We start from the raw sequence: 21,099 nt of genomic DNA on the forward strand, positions 1-21,099 counted from the left end.
AAAGTTTTTTTGGAGATCACCGTGACTGTGATCGTGCGCAGATTTAAGGCCAGTGATCATTTCTATGACAAGAGTTTCATTTGCCATCATGCGCTCTTACATCCGAGGATCTATCATTGCAAGAATTGTCAAGATAGTTTTTCTTTCTTTTTTTTTTTTTTCAAAGTCCCCCCCCCCACCATTAAAGATTGGCCTGTGCTCGGTTAGAAATGTGTTTCTTGGATTTGGAATGCAAATGCTTTGTTCACGAGGAGGAGGGATCAGCGAGGAGCCTGAAAGCGACGAGTTTTTGATTAATGAGCTTTGAAATGGCTCTCCAGGAGCAATAAAGGATGAACTGCTCCTTCTCCCCCTCTCTCTCAAAGACCCCCACACACACACACGGACACACACACACATACACATCTTTGCATCTTTCCCAATGTCAAAAAAGCCTCTCGTATTTTTCTCTGATTTTATTGGCAACAATCTGGTCCATCTTTATTGGTGTTTTTAAAATGCAGTCTCGCCGATCAATTATACCGTGAGTGATTAGACCTTGGCCTTTGCAGGAAAATTGAGCTTATTTTCTTGTCCCAGCGCACAGGAAGGTAATCATGTGGCCGAGCCTTAGAAAAATAAGTGGCATGTGCAGGATGCAATAAGCCCACAGATTCGCTTCCCTCGGTCCAATAAAACATCAATAATCTGCAGAGCCTTTTATTCCGCTAAAATGCACTTTGCATTGGAAGCATAGAGCCGTCTGATGAGTTTTAGATATCCTGGTGTCTAATTATTGATCGGCTCTGCCTGTTTGGACTGTACAGTAGAGCTGCGAGTCAATAAGCCTCCTTGGGACTGACAGTTTCAGTAGCAGCAGCAGCTGAATGAGGAATTCAAAATAATGAGAAGCTTCAGGATGAGCAGAGGCAACGATTTCCCTCCTGAATGTAACCTCTGAACGCAATACGTTGCACTTTTACAACAGGAGGGTCAAATATGATAAGAGTCCTTCCTGCTGCGTTGTTGTTTTTTTTTTTGTTTTTTTTTTTACAAAAATCAAGAAAAAAGCCCATATAAATACAAGTTTAAGCACTTTATTTACAAAAATGTTAAACACAATAAAATATAACATTTCAATATCATTAGAGTTTCATAAATTTATGGATATCCAGCTGAATGGAATAACAATGGAAGACAAATCAAAAAATAGCAATGGACTACACAAAATGACATGCTGGTGTGTATAATATTTGATACTTCGATAGTCTACGTTTCGCTTAAGGTTTGACACGAGAGTAACCATGGACATATAGTGATGTTTATACACTATAAAAGCCCCATTTATACCAGATTTACAATGAAAGATGCTCGTCATTCCCCAAAATCAGTTCACTACGAGTCGTAGCATATTCCAAACCCTGTTTTCCAAAACACTTCCAAGTGCACTGTTTCTGCCCAATCTTTCAACTGACTCCACAAATGATAAATAATGTGCAATACAAAGGCAATTAAATAATAAATAGGATATATGCTAGTGCGAAGGATTATGCAAAAATAATAATAATAATAATAATAATGAGGCAATAAATAAATACGCTGAGGAGAACGAGGTCCTAACAAACAGAGGGGGACATTTCCCCCCCCCCCCCCAGAATCCTTCAGTCTAAGGATGAGCATCTACTTTCATGATCTACAAGACTTACCTTCAAGTAACGGCGTGACATATTCAATCAAACATTGCGCATTGCACTTGAGAATAAAACAAATAAACAAACAAACCAACAAAACCAAAGAACTATTGACAACCAGGCATAGCGTGCCTCTGCGCATCTCCCAATGTTCAAGAGGAATGGACAAAGCGGCATTATTTAAAAAATAATCACACAATAGCATTAATAGTAATATCAATAATACTGTAATAATAATACACGGGACTCGCTTGGAGTTTAGGTATTAGACTAAGTGAGGTAATAGAAAAAGAGCGCAACATAATTTTGGCACACACACACACACACACACACACATACACACAGACATACACGCACAGACAGACATACACGCACACGCACGCACGCACGCACAAGAAAAAAAAGATCACATATTAAGGCTGATTTATGGTTCCGCGTTAAATCGACGCAGACGCCTACGGCATGGGGTACCGCGACGACGCGCACCTTACGGCGTAGACTCTGCGTTGATTTAACGCGGAGCCATAATTCAGGCTGATTTATGGTTCCGCGTTTACCAACGCAGAGCGGTGCGCGTCGCCGCGTACCCTACGGCGTAGGCTACGCCGTAACCCTACGGCGTAGGGGCCTGCGTCGATTTAACGCGTCACCAATAATTCAGGCTTCACAAATGCGTCAGTTTCGGCGCTTCCTGAATCCTTCCCTGAGACGCTTGGTGAGAGGAGAGGTCCGTGTAGGTGGGGTGGGGATCACAGGGTCCGTGGTGGTGATTCCCCGGTATCTGAGCGGCGCAACTGTAGTCCACGCTGGTGGAGGAGGGGTGCGGGAGGTGGCCCAGGTTGAACATGGGGCCCGAGGCCGGCATGGAGTCGACAAAATTCCCGCCCACGTAAACGGGGCTGCCTTGCAAATTGGCGTTGGCAAAGCCGCCGTTGCTCTGCATGGCGTGGTGTTCGTACTCGGGGCCCGGGTACCTCTTCTGCTGCGGGATGCAGCCGCCCAGCGGCGCCGTGTACGCGGCCAGGCCGTACATGTTCTGCTGGGGTTTGCTGGCGAACGACGGCGGCGACGGCGCGTCGTAGCCGAGGCCGCCGACGCTCTGCAGCTGGCCGGAGTAAGCACCGTGGTTGGGGCCGCTCAGCGGCGGGCTGCGGTCCGGGGAGTGGCCCAGCGGGGAGTGCGCCAGGCCCTTGGACTTCTGGTCCTTTTTGTATTTCATCCTCCGGTTTTGAAACCAGATTTTGATTTGGCGCTCGGTGAGATTCAACAGATTGGCCATTTCCACTCTCCGGGGTCGACACAGGTAGCGGTTGAAGTGGAACTCCTTCTCCAGCTCCACGAGCTGCGCGCTGGTGTACGCAGTTCTGACCCGTTTGGAGGCCGGTCCCGGTGGGCTTTTCTCATCACTCACCTCCCCGCCTGTGGAAAAGGAACAATAAGCATCATCTTATGAGCCACATGGAAACCATGTTCATAACCTGCAAGCACCTCAAGGCCCAGACACACCCCCCACCCTCTTGAGCTTTTGAGCTGGGACAATACAAAATCATCCATGGTCTGGCTCCACCTCCATTAAATATATTTATAAGGAAAAACATGAACAGGTTAACCAGAGCAGGATCTAGATGGGACTGTAGGCTATTGTCCCATTCAGAAAAAGTGCTTTTGGGCACTCAGCGTTTTCATACCGAGCATCTCATACATGGAACGCAGTATGTCATAAGAGACATACCCACCCTCACCTCCTTCATTAAACACTTAAGAATATGGCTTCTAGAGAATAAAGTCTGCACTCATATTACATCTTAGTGTATTTTATTATGTTTTATCTTACATCTTAGTGTATTTTATTGTATTTTCTTCTATTGTGTATTTATTAGTGTATTTTACTGCTGTGTGTCATCATTTCTTGGACTGTATGTAATGTATGTGTGTCTGGAACCTGTCTTACATCAACCTGCCCCAGGTACTAAGATGCAAATTAGCCACTGGCCATAATCTAGCATATTTTCATGAAAATGTTATAATATGTACTGTCCCTGGTTCTTTTCCTTTAAAAATAAAATACAAATACAAATACCCCCCCACACACACACAGTTCACCACAATGACCCGTACCTGCAGTCGCGCAGCTGTTGCCCTTCTGCTTGGCGTTCTGCCGGGTTTCCTTCATCCAGGGGAAGATCTGCTTGGTGAGGGCCGGTGTTGCAGCCCCGGATGCGCTGCTGCTGGATGGGGACTTCTTCTTTTGGGATGCAGAGTTGTTGGGCCCGGGGGAGGATGCGGACAGAGGGGGCGGCGGCTGCTCGGAGATGCCGTTTGCTTGGTTGCTGCTGTTGCTACTCTGACTGCTGCTCTGGCGCATGCAGTCTCCATTCAGGTCATTATCTTTGAGGGCCGGAGGCCGGACCGCGGAGGTCTGGATGGGACACACCGGGCCCTGGTAGTCACTCTCGATGCTGGGGGCAGGGTAGGACTGGTGTGCGGGGCCGTAGCTGTAAGAGTCTGGTTTGGGGTACGTGTAGCCTCCAAAGAGTGCAGAGTTGTCGTAGTATGTTGCTTTCTGCATTTTGTGGATTTAGAGCCAATGCGCTATAGGGCAACTCTATCCAATGGCATGGATGGTGTCGTTTTATTCACGTGATTGGTGTTTCCCACCGTTTCTCCAGTCCGTGAGCTATAAAAAGAAATAAATCACTCATTAAAACTGCACAATTCCATGTGTTACTCACGAATGCATGAGCTTCGAGTAGAAGTGCACACTGCTCTTGCTCGGCGCCGAGCTTGGGTTGCTATAGGTTACCGCAGCTATTAAATTAGAAATCCCCGCCAGTCCCTGCACTGTCTGCAACAATGCTTCATGCTCCAGCCTCGGAGTGGAGCATGCTCATTTGACTGCTCGTTTCTGACACAAAGCAGTTAAAGTTTAACCTGCGCTAAAAGGAGCGTCTGGGAGGCTTCGGGGAGTCTCTCACGAATACGCTGAATCAGCATTTGTCACACACATGCATACAATACCCCTTTCACTAATCACAAGGCCCCACAAAGCCGCCGTGCGCTCATTGTTCCCGTGCGCTCCAATTCGGATTGCCTGTTTACGCACAGGAGACTGAAATAGATGCTCCTCCACTGCTTTTTTTCTCTCTTTTAGTTGGTGTTATACATAGGAGGTGGCCATGTGTGCGCGTTCACGTTGCGTGCACGAGAGGGAGAAGCAGTTTGGGCTCTTGGGTGGGAGTTAAATATTTTATTTGAGGTTTAACTACAATTTTTCTTTTTTTTGTTCATCTTTTCTCCTGTTCCCATGTTAGGAAAATACACTTCCATTGATCTGCAAACAGATTTAAATAAATTGTAGAAAATGGCCAAATACCAAGGTGAACATATGTGGATATTTGTGTTATAAATGGGAAAGAGAAGCCCATGAGAACATTTAAACTACGCTGAAACACAAACATCAAAGAGCCATGCAGGGCCACTGTACGTTGGTGGCTTCAAGAGGTTGCAGTCCGCTCTGTGCATAACAATTGCACCTGTCAGTGTGGACCGCCGCAGAATTTATGACCACAAATGTTATGGTTGTAAACGGCCTGAGAGAGGACTGAAAAGCAAAACACTCCTCGAGACTCACAGCCCCTCAGAAGTGTAAAACTAAGCGTAGGAGGAAGGCAAGGAAAAGAATTTCATACTCGGCGGCTTCTCCCGTGCAGAGGCTCGGTTTATAAAGGCTGCCTTCAGTCTGGCTGAGTGCAGGTCTGCAGCTAAACAGAGATGCAGAGAGATGGGAAAAACCAAGCAATGTTTTTATTTTTTTTCTTTATTTTTTTTTATTTCATCATTCAAATGACAGCGGTTAAATGCAATTGCGCATCTCTTGGATTGTCTTCCGAAGTCAACATCTTTCAGTGTTATTTGCGTAAATTCCAGGGATGTCCTTAAAAGTAAAGACTGGAAATATGGATTTTTCATTTCACTGAACCAAAAAAAAAGTGCCTTTTCACTTATTGGACCTAATATGGACGAAGGTGTTGAAAATGAAAAAAAAAAATGGAAAAAAATCGGACGTATTAAAGCTGGACTCTGGCCTGCCTAAATAATTACGCGCACAGGCTAAGTTAAGGTCATTCCTCATGTCCTCTTCGTGATTTAATCCTCTTGTGAATCACTGTGAGCGTAAATATGCATCCTTATAACAAATCACCCTTTCGCCTTGTTAGCAGTAGGCTGTGTTGTGCGTTTGCTTTATTAAAGAAGTGTTACTCACCGAAATCTGCGCAGATCTCGTTTATTTTCCTCACGCATTCATCACTGCTTCCATTTCGACCTAGAAAAAAATACAACATTCAATGAAATGTCCTTTGATAAGATGTTTGTTTGTTTTTTTTTTCCCACATCGGAATGGCTGGGGATTAAATTTGATGCAGTTTATTCTGAAATAAGCATGAAAAGAGCACAGTCATACCACGCCCGTTTACAATCATTTTTTACACCTTTTATAACTATGAACAGTAAAACTTATTATGAGAATTGTGAATTAATAAATTATAATCATATGGCTGGGATATATTAGATTATATTATTATAATAATGGGAATTGTCCTTTTTTTTCTTTTTTTTTTTCTTTTTTTTCCTCAAGACTCAAGTTGCTTCAGGGTAAAAGACCTTACATATGCACTTTTACACAAAGAGCCAGGCCAAATATCTAGCAGTCATAAGCTTTTTAGGTGACCTTTGGGTCATTCACCATTAAGCCAAAGTTTAATGAACAACGAGCAGTTTGGCTTGAAGTAGATAAAAATCTGAAGTAAACCCAAAGAAGCCTTTTAGCGCTGGCACAAGCAGGACGAGCTGCACGGCCGGCGGTAACAACAACAGAGCAGAGCTCCAGCCTCTGATATTCCCACTCAATCCTTTTCACTTTTGGTGTGAAGACAAACTCTCAGTATTTGAGTATAACTCCTTCAACAATGGGATTTTTTTCATAATTATTATTTATTTTATTTTGCAATATCTGGGTTGGTCAATGATCTGCGCCTGTGGCTGCTTTTGAGCAGCTACTAGTAGCAGACATGATTCCCTTTTCACACGACTGTGTTTTTCGCCTACGCGCTGTTACGGTAAGTTTGCTTCACACAATGGGCCGGACTCGAAGTGGAGTGTTATTATCTCACGCCGTCGTGTCTCATGCGGGGTTAGCCCGTCCGACAGCTATTCTGATGGTGCTCACACATTTTGAAAAATAAAAACATTTTTATTTTATTTTTCTTTATTATAAAGCTTCAGGGAATAAGTTTCTCTTTCTTTGCTCTAAAATTCTTATAATTTAAATGTTTGCTTTGTTTTCAAGCGTTTAACTCTATATAAAATGAGCCGTTGTCCATATAGTTAATTAATATAATTAAATATAAAACAAGGAATCTAAACATGACCAAAATGGGGAATAACAATCTTAAATTCAAATATTTATTGTCTTTACTATAAAGCAGCATATTTTCTTCAAAATTAAAACAGATATGAAAATAAAATGAATTAAAAAATGTACAAATGTGTCTTTATAATCAAGCAAGAAAATGTAAAAAGCCATGAAAATATCCATATAGAAAGAAGAAAAGTGAGGTTTTGCCTTTGTTGTCGTTCACTATTCAGCCCGGCAATCCTTAAAAGCGTCTATTATGAATCCATGTAAAATATAACATTGCAGGTTAACGAAGCCATATTGTTGAAACCACATAAATCACAGCAAACGCCAGCGTGACGATAAGACAACAAATTAATGTGATTTACGATCCAAGAGTCAAAAAAAAAAAAGTTCCTCTCCTACTTCTTCCTCCTCCGAGCCGGTTTTCATAAACGCAAAAAAATAGAAAAAAACAACTGAAAAGTGCAGGGCTCAATCTGTCGATAATATTTGAAGGGAAAAAATATGAATCTGCTTTTGAAAAGGTAGCGGTGGTGCTCCATATCCGTGCTGCATGCCTGCGAGAAGGGGCATTAACGAGCATCGCCTCCTTGGATGGAATGAATCATAATATCTTTCCCTGCATTATATATTAACCCGTGGTTAAAGGTTGCTTTCTGCCATCCAATTGCTTACCTGTGAATCAATTCATCATAAACCAGTTTCCTCTCAGTCTGAGTTCCCTTCCACGCAGTCTCCCGAATAAATCCTTCACCCTTTGTCTGTAGACAGTGCTGTCCTAAACCTGATCTTGCTGTTTTTCAGACATTTCCATATACTGGTGGAGACAGTATTCCCGAAAGAATGGAAGGACTCGCATTCAACTACCAATAAAAAGCGAACAAGGTATCCTTATTCCAGAGGAAGAAAAAAAATCACTGGCAATCAATCACCCACTGAAATATACAGGATAGGCCTGTGCAGATTTGCAGCTAACATTGGGGTTTTTTGTGTGTGTATGTGTGTGTTTCGGAAGGTTTATGATGACAAATAAAGGCACTGCCTTTAGATACAAGCATATTTGTTCACGTGATTTTTCCCTTCTTCAGGCAAGCCCTTACCTCACCAGTCCATTTTGATAAAGGGTGGCGTTTATTTCCTCGTCTGAGATTTGTGATTGGGAAAATGCTTCTTTCTACTTCCCTTTTCCTTTCCTTTTTCCTTTTTTGAAAATCTCCTTGTGAATATCGAGACCTGCAATTCTCCCTAACATCAGTATTTAAACGCAAGCAGATGGGCTGTTTTAGGGAGTGCTACAAATACACAAGTGCATTCTCAGTGCACCATGCATGTAACATCTTTTTTTGCAAAGCATATGCATACAATTATCACTGAAATGTATGCCCTGATGGTCTGAACGTTCCTCCTCATTTTTCCAGAGATAAAAACGATAAGAAATTTCGCAATATTAAGACCAAGGCGGGCCTTTCTCAGAATACACGCATTTTTTTGTTGGTAAGATATATAGTTACATCGTATTTCTGTTGCTGTCCTGATAGATAAAGAAAATTACTGATGTAGTGTGTGCATTTTGAAATGATTTATGGAGTAAATGACGTGAGCTTCTCTTGCAGCTGGACCTGAATTGTATTCAAATAAAGCACATTATCATTTTGCGTTTGTTGTGTCTGTCTTCACACCCTGCTGCAACACAAAGACCCAATGGTTTCCCATGCAAATGTTTCCAACATGTATCCTCAAATAATGACAATGTTTAAAACCCAGATAAATAAGAAAATGCACTGAAAGACCAGACTGGATTTAAGCAGGAAAATGGTGAGCCGCAGCTAGAGAGCATGCTGGCTCAGTGATGGGTTATCTTTGGTGGGAAACAAGAAAGGGATGCAGGACTGGTAGCGTCGCAGCATATGTTCGGAGGGTAATAAAAGTGAAAGATTTACAGTTTTCGCCCGGCCCCCTAACAGCCTCGCACACTTTCAGGAATTACTTAGAATGATTTACAAGGAGGCACAAGTGTCAGCCTGCCAAAACTTGCAGCAGTTCTAAAAAATCCGAATCAAAAGACCCCCCTCTGACAATAAAAACAATAGAAATCTACTTCTGCCAGAAGCGAAAAGAAGAAAAAAAGAGACATAAACATACACTAATCTTGTAAGTCAAGATATATTTACTACTGCTGCGCATCTACATTTATATTTTGGACGGTGATTTTTCAGCTTTTCCATGTCTTTTGTTTTGGCATCTTTGCATAATGATGAAGAAAATTCGAATTTGACGGGAAGTGAATGAATGGGCCCTGCGGTGGGGCCAAACTGAGCTGTACGTATCTGAAAGAGCAGTTCTTCACAGCAAGCATCCATAAATACATGTCAGTGCCATTAAGTTTTTACGATCACTCCTGGCAATCCATTCCAAGACACATGCGTAAAAGAGCAAGCGCCGAATACATGCAATTGCTCATATATTTCATAATAATAATAGAGAAAAGATAATAATAATAATAAAATCATGCAAACGGAGACTAACCACAGGGTTTGTAATTGTGCCAGTGCGCACACATCAAAGGGAGCTATTTATCAAATATAACGACATTTGATATCGTCATTTACCTTCCCGGGCAACTTGAAAAAATGCTGAAATATTTACCTACCCAAGCATCCATCGGTTCAGATGTGCTGCTACTGTGCGGGACTACACTTGCGCCGAGTATCGGATATTATTTTCTTGGGGGATCTCTTCAGTTTTCAAGTCTGATAGAGTCCTTGCGATTAATGACGACGCCGCGTTTCTAGGGGGACGTGCTGCATTAATTATTTAGACAATCACGTGGTCGAGAATAGAGAGCGGAGTGGTATAGTCTCTGGATTATATCTCCGAATGCAGACGGCGCACTTTAATATATCTTAGGGGGGTTGTCTGGCTCGGAGAGGCTTCTGCGAAAACAGCTGGAAATCAAATATGGCCGGATGGGGAGCAGCGACGCCGTATTCCTGCACTGGGTGCAGTGTCATTGAAAATGGCAGTGCCTTTGGCTCTCATTTATTGCTGTTCAGACATGTAGGTCAGTGTGGCTGAACGCTGCACGCTATCGTGCGCTCCTCTGACCAGAGAACCCAATATGCTTCTATTTCAGTGAAAATACATATTTTGATAACAGGAGCTCACTGAATCCGTTTTATACCAACGTCTCTGAAATAAGGAGTAACAAATAGGCTACACACACAATAGCAACAACTACTTAAGTTACACGCCTATCCTATATTATAGGTAACTTAATTCCCCCCCCTCCCCCTCCCCATCCTCCCATCTGCATCTATGTACAGATCATTTTTGGCAAGATGGAGGATGTGCAGCATCATTTTGTTTCTCGTTTCCTCTGAATCTATGACAGACACTTATATCTCAAAGTTAAACATTTATGAGCATGTGCATGCATGCATGTGCCCAGCGAGGATCAGGCATAGCGGTCACTTGGGGATGAAAGCTGTGACTGCAGTGTCTCCCCACATGTCTGTCTGTGTTGGCTTTGTTTATATCAGAGTTGATGCTGTTGTGTGGCTAATCGAAGTCAGTGTTGCACTGGGCCATCGCCAATAAAGTCAGAGCACCATAAGCATGAAGGCACAATATCAGCCGTAGCTTATTTCACGTTATGTTCAATAAAGGTTGAATAGAGAATCTTAGGATTTCACATATTCCATCATTCTTATTAAAGAAGTAACAAAAGAGCTTGATTTGGAGGGGGCTCAACATTTCTGAAATACGTTTTTATCGTTATTTTGAGTATTATGAGCACATTCAGTTTCATCTTACTATCAATTAAACAATAAGGGAAATGTATAAGCCATTTCGCAATAAACGTGGATTTCAAATCGCATTGGATTTTTTGCAGAATAGTTTATGCAAAGATGTTTTTGAGCACGCAATGCGCACCAGAAACAGGATAATGAGCGAACATTTGTGCACGGCTGAGTATGAAAGCTCTCCCCTTTTCATTTCTACTGATGGTCTTCACTTACCCTGCAAGAGGACACTAATGTTTTTTCTTTTTTTCTTTAACTTTTACATTTTCAGAACAATGGGCTGTGGGCTCATTTGGTTATTTTTGTGCGCGTTTGAACCATTTGCGAGTGTTTTTGCAGAGAGGAGGCTTCATGGTTCCACACGTTTGTAACCAACACCGCACTATAATCCACCAAAGGTGACCCTTTGTAGGGCGCATGGTAAGCACGCCGAATAAATCAATAAAGATAAAGATGCATTTGAATTTCTAACATTTATATAGAAAGTTACATGTACTCACTGTTTTATTAAATAAATTACCTAAAAATGAGACTCTTCCCCGAGTGAAGAAAATACACATCCAAGACAAAAACCTTTTTTTTTGCAAACATTTCAATGCATAATCAGTAGAAATCTTTATTTTTTTCCCCCAATATACTTCTCACATCTTGATGTCAGCGTACAAGGTAAAAAGCATGTACAAAAATAAAAAAAACATAAAACATTGCATATTGACACGAGGAAAAAAATGCATGAAAAAGAAACCTCCTCGGGGCCCAGAATGGTCAACGCACAGCTAAAACACGTGGAAAACTGCGGAATTCAATGGGCCTTACTGTGAATGAGCTTTAGCCTTTTTCTAACAGTTGGGAAAAAGCCCTCCAAACCAGAGCGAGCAGCGCCTGGTAGAGAAAATGCTGCCTGTTCAGCGGGTCAGGGGTGTCGGGGTCAGTCCTTGCGGCTGAAATGTGTCCCCTGGATGAACCTGCAACTGCTGCTTTGTCGACCTTCGGTTGAAATACCTTTTTTCAGCCATCCCAACCCCGGGATCGTCAGGGAAGAAACCTCCTCACAATCTGAGAGAGCTTCTGGGCTTTTTGTTGTTATTGTTGTTGTTGTCCGAGGACAAAGACGGTATTTAAGAAGAATGAAGTGTCTTGAACAGCCCGCCTTGGTCAGCCTGGTCTGAGTGAACGGAAAGATGCCCATCTTAACTAAGACTAAAACTTTGAATACAACCATGCTAATAATGCACAAGGTTTGAAACATAATCCAGAATAACAAAAGTTTATCGAATATTTTTAATTAAAGTGTGTGCAATACGAAAATGTACACGTTTTTTTGGACAAATAAATAATTACGTAAAAAAAATCGTATCAAGAAAAATAAACAATTATACTCCTAAAAATTCAGGATTTTGATTATGTCCGATGAGGAATATTCTGTATCAATTTGAGCCATGCAGGAACAAATGATCGTTCATATGAGAGTTTCAAATAACACGAGAGAGCCTCTGAAAATGTACACTGTTTACAAAGATGTCAGGAGAGATTTATAAGAGCACTCGGAATAGTTCGCGCGCAGGAATGTCTTACGTGTGGGAATAATATTTAGGTTAAAAAAATGTCAATCCTTTTTTTTGTACAAAATAAGTTAAAACACACAAGCCGCAAAAGAATAGATATTTCGTAACTTACAAAAGAAGGTTGGGGAGTGTTTGGCGTGCTCTGCAAATACTGCTTCCTTCAAGTACTTATATTGTGCGTTTAATAAAACAAAAAGTGACAATATTCGTGTAATTGGAACAAATGGCCTTTGTTCTGAATAAAAATATTGGAAAATGTTAAAAAGTGTACCGAAATCCACGAAGATGCCGAATTTTGCTTATTGGACGTTTAAAAAAAATGTGGAAAGAAACATTTTCGATCAAATCTGTTTCTGTGAAGAAATTAAAACACAAACTTGCACACTTCTCACTTATAAAGACTGATTTTCCGACTCAGTCTTCTTGAGTCTGGCTGCTGGGGTAATTTTTGTGTTAAATTAAACAATAATTGCTAAAAAAAATTGACATCCGTCCATGCAAAAGTCAGATGCAACCTCAGTCTTTATGTACATTTATTTTTCGAACGATGTGACACCCTCCTCTTTTATAATGACGTGATATCAGTCTGGTTATCCTTCTGAATGCTCTGAAGATGGCTGGAGGCTGGCGCCGATCTGCCCTTGGTGTTGGGGAGTTTGTGGTCTTTCTTCCATTTCATCCGTCTGTTCTGAAACCAGATTTTGATTTGCCTCTCGGACAGGCAGAGAGTGTGGGCAATCTCAATCCTCCGCCGCCTGGTCAGATACCTGTTAAAATGAAACTCCTTCTCCAGCTCCAGGACCTGCTGGCGGGTGTACGCTGTTCTGGAGCGCTTGGGCTCCGGTCCCGTGTAATCCGGGTTCACTAGGAGAAAGAAAACAAACAAAAAAACAAATGAGCAAAGTCACCAAATGTGTCCAACTGCTTGCATGGCGGATAAAAAAAACAACAACACTAGAAAAGTAGTTCGCGTAAAGCCCATGCGCTGACACTTTAAGAATATGACACGGAAGCGACTCCAGGAAATCATTAATGACTTTTATCTAAATATAAGCAGATTTGTTTGCAGATTAAAGAACATTACCGCAGTTCAATATCTGCTTTCAGGAGCTTTTAGGCGTTTACCTGGCGGCCTTATTTCCCGAGCTATAAAAATTTATGACTTGTGTAATTGTCGAGGCCTCTCAAAGACTCCTATAAATATTACACTGAATGCTTCCCTAACTGCGAGGCTCAGATGGCCCATATATAAACGAAACGAAAAAAGGGGGAAATCTTACCAGTAGTCACATGAACTTTCTTCATCCAGGGGTAAACTACTGCAGGCTGCTTGGCTTGTATCCCATTTTGGCTCTTTGTGTTTTGCTGCTGTCCACAAGTCCGAGGTCCGGTCACTGGGACCGGGGGGGCCTGCTCGGTCTGTGCGGTAAAAGGGCTCGGATGGGCGGCTCTGTCTCGCACATGACCCCGGGGTGGCTGCACGGAGGAGTCCGGCACAGTGTTGCAGCTGAACGGCTGCTCCGCGTAGTTTGACCGTGGGTAGATCCCTGGATGCTGAAAGTCTGTGTCCTGCGATGGACTGTAGTAGTCCGAGCCCTGATCAGGTATATAGTTATTTTGAGAGTATTCCTCGCAGGGAGGAAATTTAGGATCCACATACTTAGAGTTCACCATATACGAACTCATGGCCATTAATTTCTGAAGGTAGAAAATACTAATTTTTCTCGAGTTGTCTTTTTTTCCTCCCTCCATAGAGCCCTCCTACTTGGTGTCAACTGAATAAAGTTAGCGAACCATGTGACCAGATCGGCCAATAGAGGTGATGCTGGTCCAAACACGAGTAAACACACAACTAAATGCGTTAAACCTAAATTAAGCTTCCCGAGATTAGACGTTGTTGGATAAAACAAATACACTAAGTAATGCACTAGGAAAATAAGATCTGGGAGGGGGGAATGACGGGGAGGAGGGGGTTGTACAGTCTTTAAACTCTAAAATTAACAATAAATGTTCCAAAATCATATACAAAACAACATAAAAATTATTGTGAGCGTTTGTGCATGTTTGATCCCGAGTGATTTAAGGATATATAAGTTTCTGTGGTCCAACTTGAAGGCTTGGTGTTCAACAGAGAAACCAACAAAAGATACAAAAAGCCCCTTGGCATAAAAGCAGCGAATAATGACTGAGGACAATTGATGGACAGTGTCTTTGTCAAGAAGGGGTCATCCAAAAGTTACACGAATCTCATCCCTTCATCTGCTCACGTCCTTTTGAAAAAAAAGGGGTAAAAAAAACTGTCTCAGGAGCCTATTGGCCAGCAGCAGAAGCAGCAGCAGCCTCTGGGAATCAATAACGTGGAGACAGAAACGACCCACAGGAGCAAGGAGCCACAGCTGGAACTGCTGTGGCTTCTTTTACCAAATCCATTTGGACCGGCACACTGAGCAAATAAAAGAAAGGGGGTGAAAAAAAAGCACCTTCTAAGATACATTTGCTTTGGGTGGAAACATTTTGTATCACAAGCCTATAAAGTTTCAGCAAAACCAAAGTTCATCCGAGAAACGTGCTGTTGTCAGATTTATTATCGCTCATAAAGCAAAACTGTCACTGTAACAGCTGAAGGAGCGTTTTATCCTCACGTGCCTCGCTCAAGATGGAAATAAGTCAATGAATCGAAGTTTTTTCATCGACCATATACTCCCCTAGAATCGAATCTGTGACTCTGGTTTCAACACAAATTCGGTTCTACAGGGTATATATAGACGACGGGAAGCGACACTTTGAGCCACAGTGTCAGAGCCGCCACATGAGCGGCTCTTCATGCAGAACGTCAATCAAGCCAAGCAGACAAAGAAACTCACGATCAGGATAGATTCAAGACATCTAAGAAACGGGGTTGCGTAAGAAAAAAATAGAGGCATGCATCAGAAACAGATGTGCTCTGCACAGAGTAAAGGATTCTTTAAGGCTCTAATCATATCTGAATGCCACGCTAAATGGGCAGTCTTTGATCAGATGTTTTTATTTATTTTATTTATCTTTTCGAAAAGTTTCTAATGACTTTTACGTTGATTATATGAGATAAATCCTTCTGATTCAAGAACGAAAGAGAACTGGCTTCCTCTGTCAACGTTTAACTGTCAATATAAGCAAATGACAGTAACTCACTATTTCTATGTAGATGGCCCTTTTTCTTCACTCCACCAAGCATATGTCAAGAAATATATATATATATATATATATATATATATATATATATATATATATATATATATATATATATATATATATATATATAAAAAACTTTCAATTTTTGTAAACTGTTAGCTTAGATTTAATACTAAGCCGTTGTCAAATATGTCAGCGAAGCTTTCAAGTCCTGAGATAAGCGCTGATGCTCGGCTGGATGCTCCATCTGAAGGCTTATCACCGCTGACCGAAAGATGAGACTAAGGGCCGCAGAGGTCACACCAAATCATTCACAAACTATCAAAAAGTTTCATTATTTTTGTTGCTGCTGACAGCTCAAGGGGTGCAAAAGTTTACCAAATCCTCGTCAGCCAATAACCAACGCGGCCAAAGCGAGGCCTGCACGCAAACTTCCCTAGCAAATTCATTAATCTGGAGAGGGTTAACACGAGCATATTGTGTGCGAAATAAGGTCGAGACAAATATATATCCATCTTTTTTTCTGGCTATGGGGACAAATAAACGTAACAATAAGAAAAACATTGTATGGCCTTGAAGGTATTTAACAAAATTCTAGATGTTAAACTCTTTGAATCAATATCAAATGAACGGGATTATAATCTAAAAGTTCATTTTACATTTTTTTCCAACAATTGTGCTTGTATTACACTTCGAAGAATTATTTTAAACAATCTAAACAATAATAACAATAAGAAAAACGTCTGGAGCAAACGAGTTATTTTCTAATAGATGTTGGAAACAGACAGAAAACTCATTGATTATCAGCTCTACACCGTTGGGTGCGAAAATAATGACATTTTTCATTATATTGTTTTCACTTAGAAATCATTTTTGAAGTTAAAGATTTAAAATGGCAGAGAATAGAAACCTGGCATACTGTTAAAAGTCATTGTAATTCTAAAGTGCTAAATCTGTGCAGTGAAAGCAAAGGCACATGAAGGCCACGATCCCTGATCTGAAATTTCCCTCACAAGTTTCAACAAAAATCTAAAATGTTCGTCATTGCAGCAGTTTAAAAAACCGATAATCCCATATATGACCAAAAAAAAAAAAAAAAATCCTTGCACTTCACGTTTCAATATTGCTTAGACGACCTGACCTGGCTTTCACCTCACCCTGCGAGCCCTTCAGACGGGTCAAAGCCGCGAGATTCACAACAAAAGAACGATAAAGTCAGCATTTCCGAACAGCTACCCTGAAACCAAAGGCCACATAGTCCAGTCTCAGACTATTTTCATTTGATTTTAAAGGTTTTTTTTCTGTCAGCAAGTGGCCTATAATGTTTTATAGCAGACAGAACCTTTTTAAATCAGATTTTTTGTTTAATGACTGTGTGAAATGTACAAGGCTTCGATCTTGGTTAAACATTTAAATGATATTTCTAGCAATTCATGGTGAATTAAAACAAAACAAAGGCCTGAAGTAGAAACGCACCAGGCCTATAAATAAGGAAAGAGAAACAGCTATATGCTGTTTGTTGATTACAACATTTAAAGTCAAACTAACATATAAGAAAAACAGATTTAAGCTCAAACATACAACATATTTTCATAAAGACACCAAGATCAAATGACAAAAGAAGGATTCGACCACTGCAGAGCAAACGAGAAAAGTCATAAACGTCAAGCTAAGCAGAATAAAAAAAGATTTAAAGACAACAACAACGCCAACAATACACCCAACTTCCTAACAGCAACATGTGTTTGTCCCATACTGTAGCTCCGCCGCGTTTACAGGCAGGAAACAGTTGAGTCGAGCATTACGCCTGTGACATCACACGCCCATAGCGAGCTATGATAAAAGCCAGCTTACCGCAGAGCCCGCGACACACCGAGACCACCGCATCCACTGGCGGGGGGAAAGTGAGGCCGCAGCAGCTCCCTTTCAACCGAAGCGACATTCCTGCCCATCTGGACGGCCTTACTAATACACAATGAGAATTTTATTTTGGCTTGTCAAGTCCCAGACCATAAAACAAACTTTAATGGCGTCACGTGGTCCCTCGCAGCCAGTCACAACAGCGCGCAGGTCCATAAATAATCCTCAAAGTTGCACTTACTCAATAATGCCGATCACACTAATGCTTCACTGAAGAAAAGTCGTAGGAATGAGGAAGCGGGGTGGCTGCAGCCGTCAGCGTGTGAACTGAAGTGCACAGGAGGAGGGTGGGGGGGATACTTTATTTGCTTGAATTTGAATGCTTAAAAACAAGATTTAAACCAAGCAATTTGGGTGTGATCGTTTTCACTTTGTCAGTTCAGCAATCTGTGTGGGTTTGATTATTTGTTTGGCCTGATTGTATCATTTTTTCGGAACTCTTCCTCTTTAACAGTCAGCATGCATCATCACGGATTTGCATTCAAAAAACGGATTTCCCTCTCCGGTGAATCTGCCACAATAAGACTGATGTCATTCATTTTCCCGGGCCAATCCCGGAGCGCAGCGCCTGCTCGCTCCTCCTCTCCTTTACTGAGCAAAATGGAGAGATCGTCTGCTGTCAGGGTTTGGGTGGCTGTCAATGCCCTGAGTAGGAGGGTGTCAAATCGGATAAAAGACTTCTTGGGCGTAGGACGTCATAGAAAAATAATGATAATAATAATAATAATAATAATAATAATAATAATAATAACAACATGTATGTATGTATATATATATATATATATATATATATATATATATATATATATATATATATATATATATATATATATATATATATATATATATATATATATATATATATATATATATATATATATATATATATATATATATATATATATAAAGGGTTTTCCCTGATGGAGGGCGGAGAGATGCATTTGCGTCTTGATCGAGGTTTCTGCTGTTGACAAGTTGTTATACAAGATTCAATTACCTCCTTGGAGATTTATGTCTCTTAATTCGGTAATGTCATCTTCTGCTCTGTGGGACTTTACTGTCAGCATCAGTAGCTGCATCATGGCGTTAGATGGGGTGCACACGTTTCCATGTCACAACTATTGCAATAACACAAGTTGTTGCTGTTTGTTCAGTATTTTTTGCAGAATTGGATTTCTGTAACACAACTCACAGTGTGTGGCCTACATAAAAACCAATAAAGGACAAGTGTTTGCCGGGCCAAGTGATACACTTATGTGCTTGTAAAGCCCTTGAGAGCACACACATCCCACTCACTCAGCACCAGGCGCAGCGATAGATAATCTTTATGGATACTCTGCTAACAGACGCCGCTTTATTCTGTAGTATAGTGGGTGTATGACGCTGGTTGTATTTGAACACAACACAAGGATGGAGGAAAAAACACACAAGCTCAAGCACATACACTCTCAAGAACATGGTCACGTGACTCGAGTCTCAGCCAATCACGGCGGTCAATAAGCTGCCTGTGAAGCTCCACTGAGCAGCTGATGAGCTGAGTGTTGGGCAACAGCGCCTTCTGCTGGGCGTTTCTAGGGTCTACTCGGTTTTCCACTGTAACCAGTCATGCTATACATCTGCACAAACAGGTCAATCAAGCAAGTTGCAGCTCATCTCTTATGACGGGCATGTCCAGGAAAAGAAGAGAAAGTGTAAATTGTCGACTTCGTGGTATATATGATCAATGGTGGAAGATGGAAGATTAATAGCTTCGATTAGAGGCTTTCGATATATGTTGGTTGATTGATATATATAATTCAAAACCTGCAAGGATATCTCAGAGATATTTAAATATACACAAATATATTACTTTTCCAATAATCTTTAATGTATTAAAGAGACTGCAATGTGAAAGTGGGCGTGGTTATGATAAACTGCTGCAAACTGACCTTGAATAAATCAGCTTATTTATCTTAACAGAAAGAATAAAGTACAAACAATGCTGCAGTATCTTACATTTCTCGTATATTGAAACGAGAAAAATACAATAAAATAAAATATCTCGCCACGTTTTTAATGTAAAGTCTAATCGATGGCTGGATTTCAGGATAGATTTTAAGCGAAATGGGTCCATCCATTCATTAATAAAATGTGGTGCAGTCTGTAGTCAGATGTTGTGCATAATAAGATTCAGTAAATCCACAGTTGCATGCATTGTCAAAGTGAACATCAGTGACTAAAAGCTGCGTTCATTTCCCCAGGCTCCCATAGTCGCGCCTGTCCTTCATGCAGGGCCTATTTTGCCGCATTGCAGTAAAGGCTGTAAATACTTTCGCAGCTGCCTGTCAGGCACCAGTGAAATACTGTCTTTGTTCAGTTGGTCCTCCCATCTCAACGCAGCTGAAAACAACTAAGAAAACCGAACTTCTCCTGCCAGGCTATGTGCCTATCTGCAGCATACACAAAGCACATTTAAAAGTAGATTCTCGTGAGGCTGCTAGTCATGTGAGAAACAAAGAGTTCATCAGATTAACCTCCTCAGATATGTTGGTAAAGAAATGCCCAAAGTATTCAAGTTTAGACACTTCCAAAATCAGACGAACTGGAGGGTAAACGTTTTCTCCATCTTCAAATTGAAAACAGAATCGAGAATATTCCATAAAACATATACGAAACTCTTTTCCAAATCATCGCAATAGCTGTCTCGTTGATAAATATCAGTCAATTCAAACTCGAGCTATGGGCTATGTGCAGAATAAGCTTGAAAAAATGTGTTAGTTGTTGGAAATTCCTGTGCATAATTTAATAACTGTGTTACAGCATTATATAAGTAAAACATCCACATGAAAAACAATTAATTTCAGCACACCTAAGACGTGAAAGCACCAAATTGCCACACTGCTAATTTACATGACTAATGAAACAGGAAGCTGTCAAACATTCTACACACATATACACGCTCACACGCAGACAGGTGGTACAAATCTTACCTATGTCCGGGAGATAATCCATGTTTACTCTTCCAGCTTTACCCATGCGGTGCATTTTGATATAAAAAAAACTAGGAAGAGCCAGTGCTTCTCTGCGCATGAAGGAATGGATAAAGTTGAAACGCTCCTCTTGTCAACCAACCAGAAATGCGCGGTGCGCAGCGCCACAAATATGTGCCGAACAGATGAGGCGTTTATGAAACGAATGACCGGCGATTTTTAAGAAAAGCCGACCGTGGCGCATTGGTTTGACACCATAGACGCAGAATGCAGTGGGGGGAAAAAAATCGCCTGGGAAATCAGGAAAAGGGCCATGAAGACGTTTGCCTCTCACACATGACCAGTGGCATCCAATGACAGGCGATGGAGGCACATAAAAAAGCTCTATGGCCAAGTTGTAAATTGTCCTCTCACAAAAAGGAATTTGGACTGCAGCAATTCTCCCCATCTTTACGCATAATAGCAGAAGCCCCTCCAAGTCCTCTAAGGCAGAGCTTCCCCCACTGTTGTTGGCTTCTCCTGCACAGCCATCAAATGTTATATTCTGAACAACAAGAGTTGTAAATCCAAGTGGTTTCACAC

At 41.3% G+C, this 21,099-nt stretch overlaps 2 protein-coding genes across 5 annotated transcripts; both read right to left on the reverse strand.

Moving 5' to 3' along the window:
* Positions 1–1,060: 1,060 nt before the first annotated feature.
* hoxd3a (homeobox D3a) lies at positions 1,061–20,770 on the reverse strand. Of its 4 annotated transcripts, none has more exons than XM_061723484.1 (4): positions 20,518–20,770; positions 5,935–5,994; positions 3,789–4,347; positions 1,061–3,089 (listed from the first exon to the last, which is right to left on the reverse strand). In XM_061723484.1, exons 3-4 carry the CDS (start codon positions 4,237–4,239, stop codon positions 2,335–2,337), a joined length of 1,206 nt encoding a protein of 401 aa, XP_061579468.1. In that variant the 5' UTR covers positions 4,240–4,347; positions 5,935–5,994; positions 20,518–20,770; the 3' UTR covers positions 1,061–2,334. The 4 variants fall into 4 exon arrangements, with proteins under 4 accessions (XP_061579468.1, XP_061579470.1, XP_061579472.1 ...); XM_061723486.1 differs by lacking the exon at positions 20,518–20,770 and adding an exon at positions 17,483–17,520; XM_061723488.1 differs by lacking the exon at positions 20,518–20,770 and adding an exon at positions 9,740–10,058.
* On the reverse strand, positions 12,159–15,140 carry hoxd4a (homeobox D4a). Its single transcript, XM_061723489.1, has 2 exons — positions 13,738–15,140; positions 12,159–13,321 (listed from the first exon to the last, which is right to left on the reverse strand). The coding sequence occupies exons 1-2, from the start codon at positions 14,207–14,209 to the stop codon at positions 13,023–13,025; spliced, it is 771 nt and encodes a 256-aa protein (XP_061579473.1). The 5' UTR covers positions 14,210–15,140; the 3' UTR covers positions 12,159–13,022.
* Positions 20,771–21,099: the final 329 nt, after the last annotated feature.

The sequence above is a fragment of the Cololabis saira genome, chromosome 6, assembly GCF_033807715.1.
Source record: "Cololabis saira isolate AMF1-May2022 chromosome 6, fColSai1.1, whole genome shotgun sequence".
In the NCBI taxonomy this organism is placed as follows: Eukaryota; Metazoa; Chordata; class Actinopteri; order Beloniformes; family Belonidae; genus Cololabis; species Cololabis saira.